Source organism: Erinaceus europaeus, chromosome 4 (assembly GCF_950295315.1).
Source record: "Erinaceus europaeus chromosome 4, mEriEur2.1, whole genome shotgun sequence".
In the NCBI taxonomy this organism is placed as follows: domain Eukaryota; kingdom Metazoa; phylum Chordata; class Mammalia; order Eulipotyphla; family Erinaceidae; genus Erinaceus; species Erinaceus europaeus.
The window spans coordinates 27,011,935-27,026,024 of record NC_080165.1 but is presented as its reverse complement, the minus strand read 5'-3'; the positions used below and the strand labels follow the sequence as shown (position 1 = coordinate 27,026,024).

At 40.4% G+C, this 14,090-nt stretch overlaps 1 protein-coding gene across 2 annotated transcripts in view; it reads left to right on the top strand.

Annotated features, from left to right (window-relative positions):
* EFCAB6 (EF-hand calcium binding domain 6) overlaps window positions 1-14,090 on the top strand; it is a 259,282-nt gene that overhangs the window by 62,525 nt on the left and 182,667 nt on the right. For both annotated transcript variants that reach the window (XM_060189120.1, XM_060189121.1), the window contains 2 exons: window positions 1,175-1,299; window positions 12,359-12,507. In XM_060189120.1, coding sequence (XP_060045103.1) covers window positions 1,175-1,299; window positions 12,359-12,507 — 274 coding nt within the window. The remainder of the gene's footprint in view (window positions 1-1,174; window positions 1,300-12,358; window positions 12,508-14,090) is intronic.

Here is a 14,090-nt window from a genome sequence, read left to right as displayed (position 1 = left end):
GTAGCTATTTTTTCCTTTTTTTTTCCTATATACTTTCTATTTTGTTTTTTGATAGAGAGAGAGAGAGAGAGAGGAAGAGAGAAAGAGAGAAATACAGACACCTGTCGACCTGCTTCATGGCTTGTTAAGTGTTCCCTCCTATTGCAAGTGGGGAGTGGGGCCTTGAGCCTGGGTCCTTGTGCATGGTAATGTGTGTGCTTATCAGTTATGCCACTGCCCGGCCCCCAGGAGGCAAGCCATTCTGCAAGTGTTCTTAATGAAAGCTATAGTAGTTGAGAGCTGCAAGCCACATCACACTAAAGTTCTATGCAGAGACCTACTTACTGGTGTGCAGTGGGAAAATATGAGTCACCCCCACCAGCACCAGCCCCTCTGCCAGCCTATCAGTTCAAAACCCTCAACCTGGAAATGTTAGTCTCACTTGCTTCTGAGTTCTATCATGTAGTTTCTGAGTTTAACTCACTAATTGATACTATTTTCCCATGTCTCCTGATATAAAATTTTTTGTCTTATTAGTCAGGGTGGAACTAATATTTATATTGCCTGTGGACTGAGTGTCAGGGACATACATTCAGCATGTCTTCTAATCCTCACAACTACTCTGGCAGAGATGCCATCTGCCATTTCCTTTTGCACATAGACCAAAAATCTCAAGATCACACAACTAGTGGTAGAGCCAGTAGTGGGGTCCAGGCGGTTTGTTTCAAGGGCCAGAACTCTTTACCTTTGTGCTGCTTCAGAGTTTCTGGAACTTACTGACTTTGAACTCCCACTGAGAAATGCACATAGACAAATACGTTCTATACTGCATCTAATTTTTCTAGAGTGATTTTCTTTTTTGCCTCCAGGGTTATTGCTGAGGCTTGGTGCCTGCACTATGAATCCATTGCTCCTGGTGCTTGCCTTTCTTTCTATCTTTCCTTCTTTCTTTCTTTCTCTGTTTATTTTTACTGGATAGGACAGAGAGAAATTGAGAGAGGAGGAAGGAGAGAGGAAGAGAGAACAGTAGCTCTAGTGGCAAAAATAATTCTGCTGGCACCATGTAGCACATCATTATGATATCTTCAGTCTATTGAGATATTAATTTTTATCAGACAGGTTGTGATGTAAAAGAAACAATAGGTAAATGCACCTTTGGCAGTGTTAATTAACTGAAGTGATTTTGTTTCAATAGAGGATTCACTGGGAAATCAACAAACCAAATATTCCAAAAAGGAGTATCTCCCCAGTTCTGTCTCATCTGAAGATATCTGGAAAAATTACTCCTTAGATGAAATTAAGAATATTTTTTGCCAAGAGGTAAGAATGATGTTCCCTCCTAAAACACCAGACTCACCTGAAGTTGATAGCAATGGAAAATCATCAGGTTTAGACATTGCTGTGAAGTGTCCTCCCTGAACCTCCCCAAGCCCTGGCAGCTCCTGCATCTCCCACCAGAAGCAGTACGCTGAGAGGTGCAAGATGGCTCACCTGGGAAGGCATCTGGTCTGCCATGCAAAAGACCCAGGTTTGAGCCCACCCCCCACTTCACTAGGGAAAGCCTTAGTGCCTTGGTGTCTTTCCCACTCTCCCTCTCTCTTGCTCATCTGGAAAAATTAACCTGGAGTGGTAAAGCCCTACAGAATGAAAAACAAAAGCACAGAACACTGATGCCAGTAACAATGGTAAAGAGAGTGTTCATTCCTTCTTTGTGGTCTTCACATACTCAACCTAATAAGCATTTAAGACAGATTATGTAAAGACATAATTCAACTAATTACATATTGAATAAAATAAAGGAAAATGTAAACGAAGGGTTTTTTTTTTTTTGCATTCTTTGGATTAGAAGATTCAGGGGAGTCAGGTGGTAGCACAGTGGGTTAAGCGCATGTGGCACAAAGTGCAAGGACTGGCGTAAGAATCCTGGTTCGAGCTCCTGGCTCCCCACCTGCAGGGGGTTTGCTTCACAGGCAGTGAAGCAGGTCTGCAGGTGTCTATCTTTCTCTCCTCCTCTCTGTCTTCCCCTCCTCTCTCCATTTCTCTCCATCTTATCCACCACCAACAACAGCAATTACAACAACAATAAAAAAACAAGGGCAACAAAAGGGAATAAATAAATATTTAAAAGAGGGGGGATTAAAATTATATTAAAAAACAGAAGATTCAGATTTGTGCCTGCTTTCCCTATATAATTGATTACCTACCTCTATCTATCTCTATAATCTTTTAAAAAATATTTTAATTTATTTATTATTGGACAGAGACAGAGAGAAATTGAAAGGAGAGGGGGAGATAGAGAAAGGGAAAGAGGGGTGGTATGGTGGCGCACCTGGTTGAGTGCACATGTTAACAATGCTCAAGACCCATGTTTGAGCCCCCAGTCTCCCCCTTCAGAGGGAAAACTTTGCAAGCGGTGAAGCAGAACTTTAGGTGTCTCTCTGTCTTCCTTCCTCTCTCCCACCTCCTTCCCTTTCAATTTCTGGCTGTCTCTATCCAGTAAATAAATAGATAATACCAAAAAAATAAAAATTAAAAAAACTTTAAAAAAAAGAGGAAGGGAATGTACTTAATCAGGTGTGCCACTGTTTGAACCTACTCCATCTGCTCTTTTTTTTTAACCAGAGCACTGCTCAGCTCTGGTATATGGTGAGGATGGGAATTGAACCTGGGACTTTGGAGCCTCAGGCATGAGAGTCTCTTTGCATAACTATTATGCTATCTACCCCCACCCTTTATATATAATTTTTTTTCCTCCAGGTTTATCACTGGGGCTCGGTAAATCCACTGCTCCTGGCAGCCATTTTTTTCCATTTTGTTGTTGTTGTTATTGGATAGGACAGAGAGAAATGGAGAGAGGAGGGGAAGACAGAGAGGGGGAGAGAAAGATAGACACCTGCAGACCTGCTCCTCTGCTTGTGAAGTGACCCTCTTGCAGGTGGGGAGCCAAGGGCTCGAACTGGGATCCTTGCACTGGCCTGTGCACTTCATACTATGTGCACTTAACCTGGTACACTACTGCCTGGCCTCCTATATATAATCTTTTAAAAATATGTAGTAGAATGTTTCTTCTGCCATTTGTAATAAATTACTTTGAGGCACAGTAACTAAGATTATGTAACAGGAGGGCCAGGCTATGGTGCACCTGGGTAAGCCCACACATTACAGTGCAAAATAACACAGGGTTCAAGCCCCTGGTCCCCTGCAGGGAAAAATTTCATGAGTAGTGAAGCAGGGCTGCAGGTATCTGTCTCTCTCCCTCTCTCTCTCCTCCTTTCCCTCTCAATTTCTTTGTCTCTATCCAATAATAAATAAATAAAAAGATTTTTTTTTTTTTGCCTCCAGGGTTATTGCTGGGGCTTGGTGCCTGCACCATGAATCTGCTGCTCCTAGAGGCTATTTTTTTCCCACTTTTGTTGCCCTTGTTGTTTAACATTGTTGTGGTTATTATTGTTGTTGTTACTGATGTCATAGTTATTGGATAGTGCAGAGAGAAATGGAGAGAGGAGGGGAAGACAGAGAGAAAGACACCTGTAGACCTGCTTCACCGCTTGTGAAGCAACTCCCCTACAGGTGGGGAGCCGGGAGTTCCAACCAGAACCCTTACTCCAGTCTTTGTTTGCTTAACCATTGTGCTACCACCTGACCCCCCAATAAAAAGATTAAAAAAATATATTTTTACTTATGACAGGGGACTTAGTGGGGATTGACTTGTTATGTGGAAAACTGGGAATTGTTATGCATGTACAAACTGTTGTATTTATGGTCAAATGTAAAACATTAATCCCCCAATAAAGAAATAAAAACCATTTTTACTTATTATTGGATAGAGACAGAGAGCAATTGAGGGGGGAGAGAGAGACAGAGAGGAAGAAAGGCAGAAATACACCTGCAGCTCTGCTTCACCACTCATGAAGGTGGGCACCAGGGGCTAGAACCTGGGTCCTTGTACACTGTAATGTGTGCACTTAACCAGGTGCACCACTGCCTGACCCCCTCCTTCAATTTTTTTAAAAGAAATATGATGCTGGTACATCAAATATGATGCTGGTACATTCAAATAGACCAACCCAATGCACCTATTTTATGTGTGAGTTTGACATATCATCTAGGCATTCCTGTAAAAGTGGTGGGGGTGGGGAGTAAATTATCTAGTAATTATTATTGTCTGAGGGCCAAAAAGCTTGTAACCTGCATTATTTCTTTTTTTAGTTTTTTTATATTTATTGTATTTATTCCTTTTTGTTGCCCTTGTTGTTTTATTGTTGTAGTTATTATTGTTGTTGTTGGATAGGACAGAGAGAAATGGAGAGAGGAGAGGAAGACAGAGAGGGGGAGAGAAAGATAGACATCTGCAGACCTGTTTCACCACTTGTGAAGCTACTGCCCTGCAAGTGGGGAGCCAGGGTCTCAAACCAGGATACTTACACTGGTCCTTGTGGTTTGTGCCATGTGCACTTAACCTGCTGCACTACCACCCAACTCACACATTCTTTCTTTATCCTTATTCCTTTTCATTCTAAATATGATGTGTCTTGGTATCTTTAAGTCTAGGTTAATTCTGTTTGTTTCAGGGACCCTCTGGGCTTCTTGAACCTTTATGTTTTTTATGTTGTCTAGACTAGAGAAGTTCTCAGCTATTATGTCCTAAAGAATGCTTTATTCCCCTCCCTCTCTTTCTTCCTCAGGTAAGCCAATAATGCATGTATTATTTCTTTTGAAGTCATCCCATATGTCTCTGTTGTTGTTTTCAGTATCTCTTAATCTCTTTCTGAGGTCTCTTATTTTTTTAGTTGTCTCTAATTTGTCCTTAATCTTGCTAATTCTGTTTTCAGCCTCATTTATTATATTCCCTCTCCCCTCTACTGTTTTCTGGAGTTCATCTATTTTGTTACCCTGTTGTGATACTGTTTTAGCTTGTTCAGTTAGTTGTGTTCTTAGCTCAGCTAATTCAGCTTTCAGGTCTCTAATAACCTTGAGATAATTAGTGTTTTCTTCCAGAGTCATTTGTTGTTTCTGCATTTCTGATGACAATTCTTTCAAACTCTTTACTCACTCCTGTGACTATTTCCTTAGCTAGCATTTGGATGTTGTCCTCATTAGTCTGTGCTTCAATCTTTGGGGGGCTTTTAGCTTGACTTCTGTCCTAGTTCATTTCTTCAATATTTCTTCTCGTTGGTTTAACCATTCTATATAGTATGTTATAAGGTCCCTCTCTCAGTACTTTTCAATTTACTGATCAGTCTTGCCTGGATTGACTTATGTCTAAGTAAGGTACTTAAAGAGTTCACACTTGTGAAAATTAACAGTTTCAATATTTTAATCCCTGAGTTGGAGCACAGCGGCTGTTAAAGCCTCTTTTTTTTTTTTCTTCACTATAAAAAAGGGGCTTTTAAACTATAAAAAAGGGCTTTTAAACTATAAAAAAGCCTACTGGCTTCTTAGCTTAATCATTCACTCCTGACCAAGAGAGAAAGCAGGGTGGGGGAGAGATAGCACAGTGGTTATGCAAAGAGACTCTCACACCAAGGATCCAAAGCTTCCAGCTCAATTCAGCTTCTCTGCTAAGCTGGACAGCACTGTGGGTCCTGCTAGTGTCTAAATAAGTCCCGTTTATAGTCTGTAGATTCTGAGACAATTATTCACCATCTTCTCATCAGGAGAATAATGTGGAAAGGCTCCCACTCTACAGCCCCACTACTAGGTCACCAAGTATAGATCTTCTCCTGAGTTTCCTGGTCAGTTCTCTGTCCCCCCCAACCCCCCATGTCAGCGCAGGGCCTCCCTCCTGCTGCTCCAGCCTCTGAGAGGCAGTAGCAATGGAGACTCACAGTTGCATTTGGTGAGTCTTAGGGGAGTCCTCTCCTCCTTTCAGTAGTCTTTTTTTTTTTTTTTTTAATCTTATTTACTTATTTATTACTGGATGGAGACTGAGAGAAATTGAGAGGGGAGGGGAGATAAAGAAGGAGAGAGAGAGAGAGTTGGGTGGTAGCGCAGTGGGTTAAGTGCACATGGCACAAAGCACAAGGACTGGCATAAGGATCCCGGTTCAAGCCCCTGGCTCCCCACCTGCAGGGTCAGCAATCTTTTTGTTGGCAAAACAGACTGAAGGTGGTGCCTCAACCAGTAAACTGCCAGACTGTTACCAGCCGCATTCTCTCCTTAGGCTCCTCTCTATCTACTAGCCACACATATTTGCACTCACCAGTTATTTGGTGGGTTCCCAAAGTCATTCTAGTCCTGTCTTGTTGTGGTCCCAGGTGATCTTCTTTGTTATTCCTAGTTCTGAACTTGCTTTCTCTTGTGTTTGAAGTTACTGTTTTCATAAAAACATGACCATTACCAAATATATGGCCATCATACACAAACTTATGTAAGGATGTCTGAAAAGTACAAAGAAGAAAGAAAGAAGTCATTCAACATCTGTTACCTAAAAATACTCTAAGGCAGCATTTGGTAAACATAGTTCTAACCCTATCTTTATTCCTATCAGTAGAAGGATGGCTGCATCAGAGGGTGTGTAGAAATAATTGTATAGGAAGAGAATCATTCATACTCCGCCCCCCCCTTTTTTTTTTAACAAAGAAGGCACATTGAATTTATTTCCCTAGATGCAATAGAAGAAACACCATCATCTCATGACTAACCCTTTCATAGGGCTACATGTGCTGGACAGCGTTCTAAGCATTTTGCAGGTGTTCTCCTAGTCAGTCTTCACAGCACAGCTGCCCCAGGTGCTATTGCCATCCTAGCTTCATGGGGTAAGGCTTGCTGAGGTTGTATCAGCTTGCCCAAAGAACCCTCCGGTCAGTAAGCTCAGGAGTCAATAGCTTCAGCCTTCTAGCTGATGGTAATGTCCCACAGAGCTTCTGAACTTTGGAGAAATCTACACAGAGATATCGAGTACCCAGAAGGGACTTTGAGGAAAGAAATGAGATGAAGAAAACAAACTATTAAAAACTGGAGAAATGACACCATTTTTGAAAGATGTCCTGTTTGCTGTGGGGGCTGACTCTGTTCACAATGATAGGCACTTCGGGTGCTTTTCCCCCTTCCCTCCCTCCCACCTCACAATTGTTGGTATTGATACTTGGTCTTACACTGAGTTTTCAATGTTTATACCCTGTTCTGTTACCAGCATCTGCCAGTTGTTTTGCTTTCATTTTGTATTTATATAGGTTTGATGCATACCACTATGATTCAATGCTTCCCACAGTTAATCCCTTTCAGAATTCTTTAGTATGATTTATTCTTTGCTTGGTTAGGTTTTATTGCCAAGTAATTTCCTTAAGAAAGGCTCACAAGGACTTTATTCCTTTTGCTTTAGACTGTCCGCCTCTGGTCTCTACTGGAATAACAATTTGGCTGCATATTTTTCTTCTAGCATACATTCTTTTTCTAGCTGTTCTATTTTTCCATGGTCTCTGGCATTGGATTTTCTTAGAAGAGGCCTGAGGTCAGCTGTTGGGGTTCCCCCCCCCATTTGTCTTGTTTGTGGTTTTTATTTTCTCCTATCTGAATTCCTAAGGTATTTTTCTTGACACTTGAAAAATTACAAAGTAAAGCTAAATTGTCTTGGCATGGAGTACTTTGTCAAGTTACCTAGAACATAGATGGTTGTATTCTTTTGATTTAGCTCTTCCTTGATTTCAGGAATATATTTTTTCCTTTTGTCTTAACATTAAGTCTCCTTCCTTCTCTCCCCTCCCTTATTCCTTTCATCTTCTTTCCCATCAGTGGTATTCCCAGTTCTGCTTATTTTATTTTTTTTCCTCCTCCAGGGTTATTGCTGGCCTCGGTGCCTGCACCATGAGTCCACCGCTCCTGGAGGCCATTTTTCCCCCCTTTTGTTGCCCTTGTTGTAGCTTCGTTGTGGCTATTGTTATTGCCCTTGTTGACGCAATTCGTTGTTGGATAGGACAGAGAGAAATGGAGAGAGGAGGGGAAGACAGAGAAGGGGAGAGAAAGATAGACACCTGCAGACCTGCTTCACCGCCTGTGAAGCGACTCCCCTGCAGGTGGGGAGCCGGGGGCTCGAACAGGGATCCTTACGCCGGTCCCTGCGCTTTGCGCCACATGTGCTTAACCCACTGCGCCACCGCCCGACCCCCCCCCAGTTCTGCTTATAATAGATCATCTTTGCCTTTTCTCAGTATCTAGTATCTTCTCTCTAGTGGCTTTAATCCTTTTGGTTTTTTACTTTCCCTTCATTAAGGAAGACTCATTCAATTCATTGCTTTACTATTAACTTTAATTTCATCCTTGTCTTAAAATCTACTTTCCAATTTATTACTTCCTGTAATGGTATTATTTTTTGTTTTCTATTTTCTTAGCTTTGAAATATCCCTTCTCATCTTTCTTATTGTCATGTTATCTTGTCTTCAAGCCTTCCCTTTAGATAGCTCATATTTTTTTTTATTTAAAAAAGGAGACATTAATAAAACCATAGGATAAGAGGGGTACAACTCCACACAATTCCCACCACCAGATCTCCGTATCCCATCCACTCCCCTGATAGCTTTCCTATTCTTTTTTTTAAAAATATTTTATTTTATTTATTTATTCCCTTTTGCTGTCCTTGTTGTTTTATTGTTGTAGTTATTATTATTGTTGTCATTGTTGTTGGATAGGACAGAGAGAAATGGAGAGAGGAGGGGAAGACAGAGAGGAGGAGAGAAAGATAGACACCTTCAGACCGGCTTCACCACCTGTGAAGCGACTCCCCTGCAGGTGGGGAGTCGGGGTTCGAACCGGGATCCTTATGCCGGTCCTTGTGCTTTGCGCCACCTGCGCTTAACCCGCTGCGCTACAGCCCGACTCCCAGCTTTCCTATCCTTTATCCCTCTGGGAGTATGGACCCAAGGTCATTGTGGGATGCAGAAGGTGGAAGGTCTGGCTTCTGTAATTGCTTCCCTGCTGAACATGGGCATTGATTGGTCAGTTGATCCATACTCCCAGCCTGCCTCTCACTTTCCCTAGTAGGGTGGGGCTCTGGAGAAGCTGATTTCCAGGACACATTGGTGGGATCATCTGTCCAAGGAAGTCTGGTTGGCATCATGCTGGCATCTGGAACCTGGTGGCTGAAAAGAGAGTTAATATACAAAGCCAAACAAATTGTTGAACAATCATGGACCTAAAGGCTGGAATAGTGCAGATGAAGTGTTGGGGGGTACACACTGCAGACTATTGTGTACTTTTGCTTTCAGGTATATATTTTGCCCTAGTTTATGCATACCTGTGAACATATGCTCTAGCTCAGGGGACCTGGTCTATATCTAGGTCTTGGGACTTTGTTAGGAAGTGAACCACCTGGAATGGAATTAGAGAATACTATGAAAGGAAAGGTCTCACCTAAGTAATGAAGCTGAAGGGTTGTCATTCCACACCTGAAGTCTCTGGACGCAGTCTGAAGTAAAGCATGCTGAGGTGGTACTCATTGCATTGATTAGGTTGGGATTGGCCAATGCAATATCATTTGGTGTGAATTGAGAGAAGCATGCAGGAAAGTGATGGGTTGCTTCTAGGTTTTAGCTATTATGAATTGTGCTGCTCTGAACATAGGTATAGATGTCCATGCTTTCCAAAAAATAATATAGACACCCAACAGAAGCAAGTGAGGAGTTTCTGTTATTCTGCTTGTTCGCCGGTAATTGATATTGCTGTATTCTTATATCTTCATCAGTCTGATGCAGATGAAATAGCTTCTCCATTATGATTTTAATGTTCATTTCCCTTTATTACTGTTGTGATGAGTAGTTTTTAACATTTTTTTCAATCTTTTATTTTTGTTGCTGCTTGGGATTCACCACTCTGAGCTGACTTTTCCAGATAGAAAGAGGAAGACACAGAGAGACATAAGGAGAAAAGAAAAGATACCATAGAACTGAAGTTTCCCCCAGGGCAGTGGGGACCTAGCTCTACACATAACAATGCAGATGCATTAACCCAGTGAGCTATCTTGCCAGCTTCAATTTGCAACATTTTAAAAGAACATTTCTTTAATGGTAAAAAAAATATTCATTTTAACACATCTTTGTTGACTGTCAATTGTACGCCAAATTGTGCTTCATTCTAGGTCTCTGATGTGATTAAAATAGACATAGTTCTCTTTCATGGAGATCATATGGCCTTAGATTAAGGAGAAACATATTAGACAAGCATGTTCATAAGTACAGCTTTTCTTGAGTGGCATGACAGAAAAGGAAAGGGTTTTGTGATACCAAATAACAAGGGAAACCTCATTTACTTGAGCATTTATAAAATTTAGATGTATAATCATGGAAAATGGATTTGCCTTCTGCTTGTCTGTTAACACTATGACACCTATATATCACTGAAAAGTGTAATGTAGCTACATTACATAATGCTGATGAGAACCATTTCATGAATATATATATATAAATATTTGTTAATTTTTATTTATTTATTTATTCCCTTTTGTTGTCCTTGTTGTTTTATTGTTGTAGTTATTATTGTTGTTGTTATTGATGTCATTGTTGTTGGATAGGACAGAGAGAAATGGAGAGAGAAGGGGAAGACAGAGAGGGGGAGAGAAAGATAGACACCTGCAGACCTGCTTCACCACCTGTGAAGCGACTCCTCTGCAGGTGGGGAGCCGGAGGTTCGAATGGGGATCCTTACCCGGTCCTTGCACTTTGTGCCATGTGCACTTAACCCACTGCGCTACCACCCTACTCCCAAATATATATATGTATGTATATATTGGTATATATTGGTATATATATTCATATATATTGGTATATATATATATATATATAACTGGGGCTCAGTGCCTGCACAATGAATCTACCATTCCGGTAGCCATTTTTTCCTTTTTTTCGCTTTCATTTCATAGAACAGAGAGAAGTTGAGACGGGTAGGGGAGATTGAAAGAGAGAATGAAAGAGAGACACCTGCTTCACTGCTTCACTGCAGATGGGGAGCGGGCTTTGAAACTGGATCCTTGAATGTGGTAATGTGCACCAATCAGGTGCATCAATTATATTATTAAATAAAGACATAATTAGCTAATCCTGTAAGTTTAGTAGGGGCTCATTTTTATAAAGTGTTAAAACATGTCTTTATGATCATGTTGGGAGTTTTGGGCACAGGATACAAAAAATTGTGGATAGTGAGACTTCCAGGGATCTTTCTGTCCTTTTTGATACTTTGCTAAACTGCTTGTGTTTTGTTTTTACTTTAATTTCGCTGCAACAGTAAAAATGAAAATTCCTAAGGGCTCACAGGTGTCACAAAGACACTTCTGTTTTCTGTTTTACTCCTTGTCCCTTTTGTTTGTTTGTTTGGTTTTGCTTTTTATGGCTCCTGTTTGTGTCTGAAGCACTGTCCTGAAAGAAGAAAGTTATTGAGATCAAGGAACCTTCCCTCCAGTGGCCCACAGACACGGGTATACTGAGTCGGGGTTCATTTCATGTGATTTTTTTTTTCCTGAATGCTAGGCCCTATAATCTCAATGCTTTAAGAGAGCTTTTACTTAAATTTCCTGTGTTCCTGTGCACCCTCAGGGGATTTTAATGAAGCTGCTAGTGGATAGAGACTCTTCTTGCAGCTATTTTCATGTTCCAGCAGTTTTTTTTTTTTTAAAGTCACTTTTTTTGCACTAAGGATGGCCATTTTGCCTATATTCTTTTCCCAGTTAGCAGGAAAAAAACCTAATCCAGTCATAGTGGAGAGGGATGGAAATATCGGAGAATATCGTTATTACTCAATAATAAACAGCAGGAAAACCTTTGGAAATAAAAATCAATTTTCCTAGAATTTTTATGAATCATATAAAAATCAGTGGTTAACCTACTTTATTGCATTTTGGAAGTCCCTAGAGCAAAATCATTCACCCTGGTTCTTTCTTTGTAACTTCCAATAAAAAAAGAATAATTAAAAAAATGCCCAATGTGTGCTATGTTTATGCAGTCCTTGTGTTAATATTTTTTTTCTTACTGTAAAATCTACTTCTATTTTTAATAAAATGTTGCCAGCTCTTTTGTTTGATTGACCTGACTTAATCAGGAGAATCTTAGTGTGGGTTCACAGTAGGAATAACTTGAAAGTATATTAAGAAAGATGTATCAAACTGGCAGATCCACTGAGTATTTTTAGCTCTAAAAGTTGAGGTAGAGCTATTATCTGTGCTTTTTTTTTTTTTTCCCTGAGTAACTTGTCTGCCTTGTCAACTGAGTAGCTGTGGCTGGGGATACTGTTTTGTAGTGAACTCATCAATTAAACATTTGAAGTTCAGTACATGCCATGGTAACCTTTTGATCAGGTAGTGGAGAGGAAAATGAGAAGAGGTTTTGGCAAAAATAAAATTACTGGAAAGCTCCGTGAAATTGCTGTTTATGAATGCCACACTCTTATTTTACAGTTTTCGAAGTCCTATGAACATGTTGAAAAAGCCCTGAGTGCAGGGGACCCCACCAAAGGTGGCTTTATATCTTTGAATTACCTGAAGATTGTCCTTGACACCTTTGTGTACCGGCTACCAAGAAGAGTTTTTATCCAGCTAATGAGAAGGTAAGAGCTCCATTCTTCCCTTGACATTTTTTTTTTTTCTAAACGTCAACTGTAAGAATAAGGAGAGAGCTTCATTTATTTTTTTATTAACGTTCTAGACTTTTCTTTCTTTCTTTTTTTTTTTTTTACTACTAAAGATTTCAATCACATGCAAAAGTAAAGAGAATTATATAAATGAAACCACCAATGTATCCACTACCTAGCTTCCACATTCAATACATGGTCAATCACTTTAGGTGAATCCCTGCCCATTTTCCCTCAGCCTCACCTATTTCAGAAGCAAGTACCAGTCACCACATTTCATTGAAAAGATCTCATTATGTCTCTCAATATGAGTGCTTTAAAACAGCGGAAAATACTGCTTTCACATATAGTTATATTCCAAATACACAGTCAGGATTCAAATTGTTTGTTGCTGTTTTTCTTTTGTCTGAGTCAAGATCCAAATAAAATCTGTACACTGCAGTGGAGCAATTGGCTGTAAATTCTTTTTTAGTTGATAGGTTTTCTCCCCATTTGTTAATCTTTTCCGTGGTGATGTGCTTGTTGAAATCTGGACTATAATGGAGTTTCTTATAATCTAGACCTGATTATCTGTAGCCCATGTTGACAGGCCCTCTGTTTTCCTCCACACTACCTGCCCCCTAAACTGCTGGATATACAGACCCAAGTTCAACTTTTATTTATTTATTGGCAGGAGGAATTCATAAATGGTGACAACCACATACAGACTAGTTGCCTCTCTTTCTGGAATGTTAGCAGCCATTGTTGATGAGACCTGTATAATGAATTCACTAGCGACTGTTAAGTGCTGACATCCTACTTCTGTTATTTCCTGCAATGGTTGAGATACTTGTACCATGAGAATTTCCTCTCTCTAGCTATTTGGCAACAGCATAGTTAGTACAGGGAAAGGCAGGGTATTCTAGTTTCTTTCCCTTCACGTATTACCTTTCAAAATAATGAATTGATTCCCTGGCATTCTCCAAAAATGAATAATGGGTGCTTTTTTCTTTTCCTTGAAAGCTACAAAGTCATAAATTTAAACATATTCTGTCAGTTCATTATTTGTTCTCACTGCACTCATTTGTTCTTTCTTGGCTAGTGGTAGCCTCTTTGTGCTGACTTTTGAGTCCTGTTGACACACTGCTATCAGTAGTCTCGGTTAGCTTTCTTGCTTTCTGCATGACAGAATGTTCCACATGCCCTGGCTTAATCTGTCCTGGGCCTGTGATCAGTCATTTTCCCAAGGATCCCTGTTTCCTTTCAGGTGGAAATGGCTTTTCTAGATCTAAAATCTGGGAAAGGAACTGCTAAACTTACCTGGTTTTCTGCTTGGGTAATTTAGAGCCTTATCTCAGGAGAAGAAGGATAAAAGCCAGTTGAAAGATGATCCTATACAACTCTGGACACTTTGCAGTTACCTTGAAAGAAGGCATGAGAGAAAAAGGAGAAAATTCCAGAAGTGCTGGGCCATTTCCTACAGCACCTGTATTTCCAGACAGAATCCCAGATACCCCTGAGACTCTCAGAGTTAGAAAGAAGCAAAATTAGAGTCTAGATGATAAATCCACATGACCCAG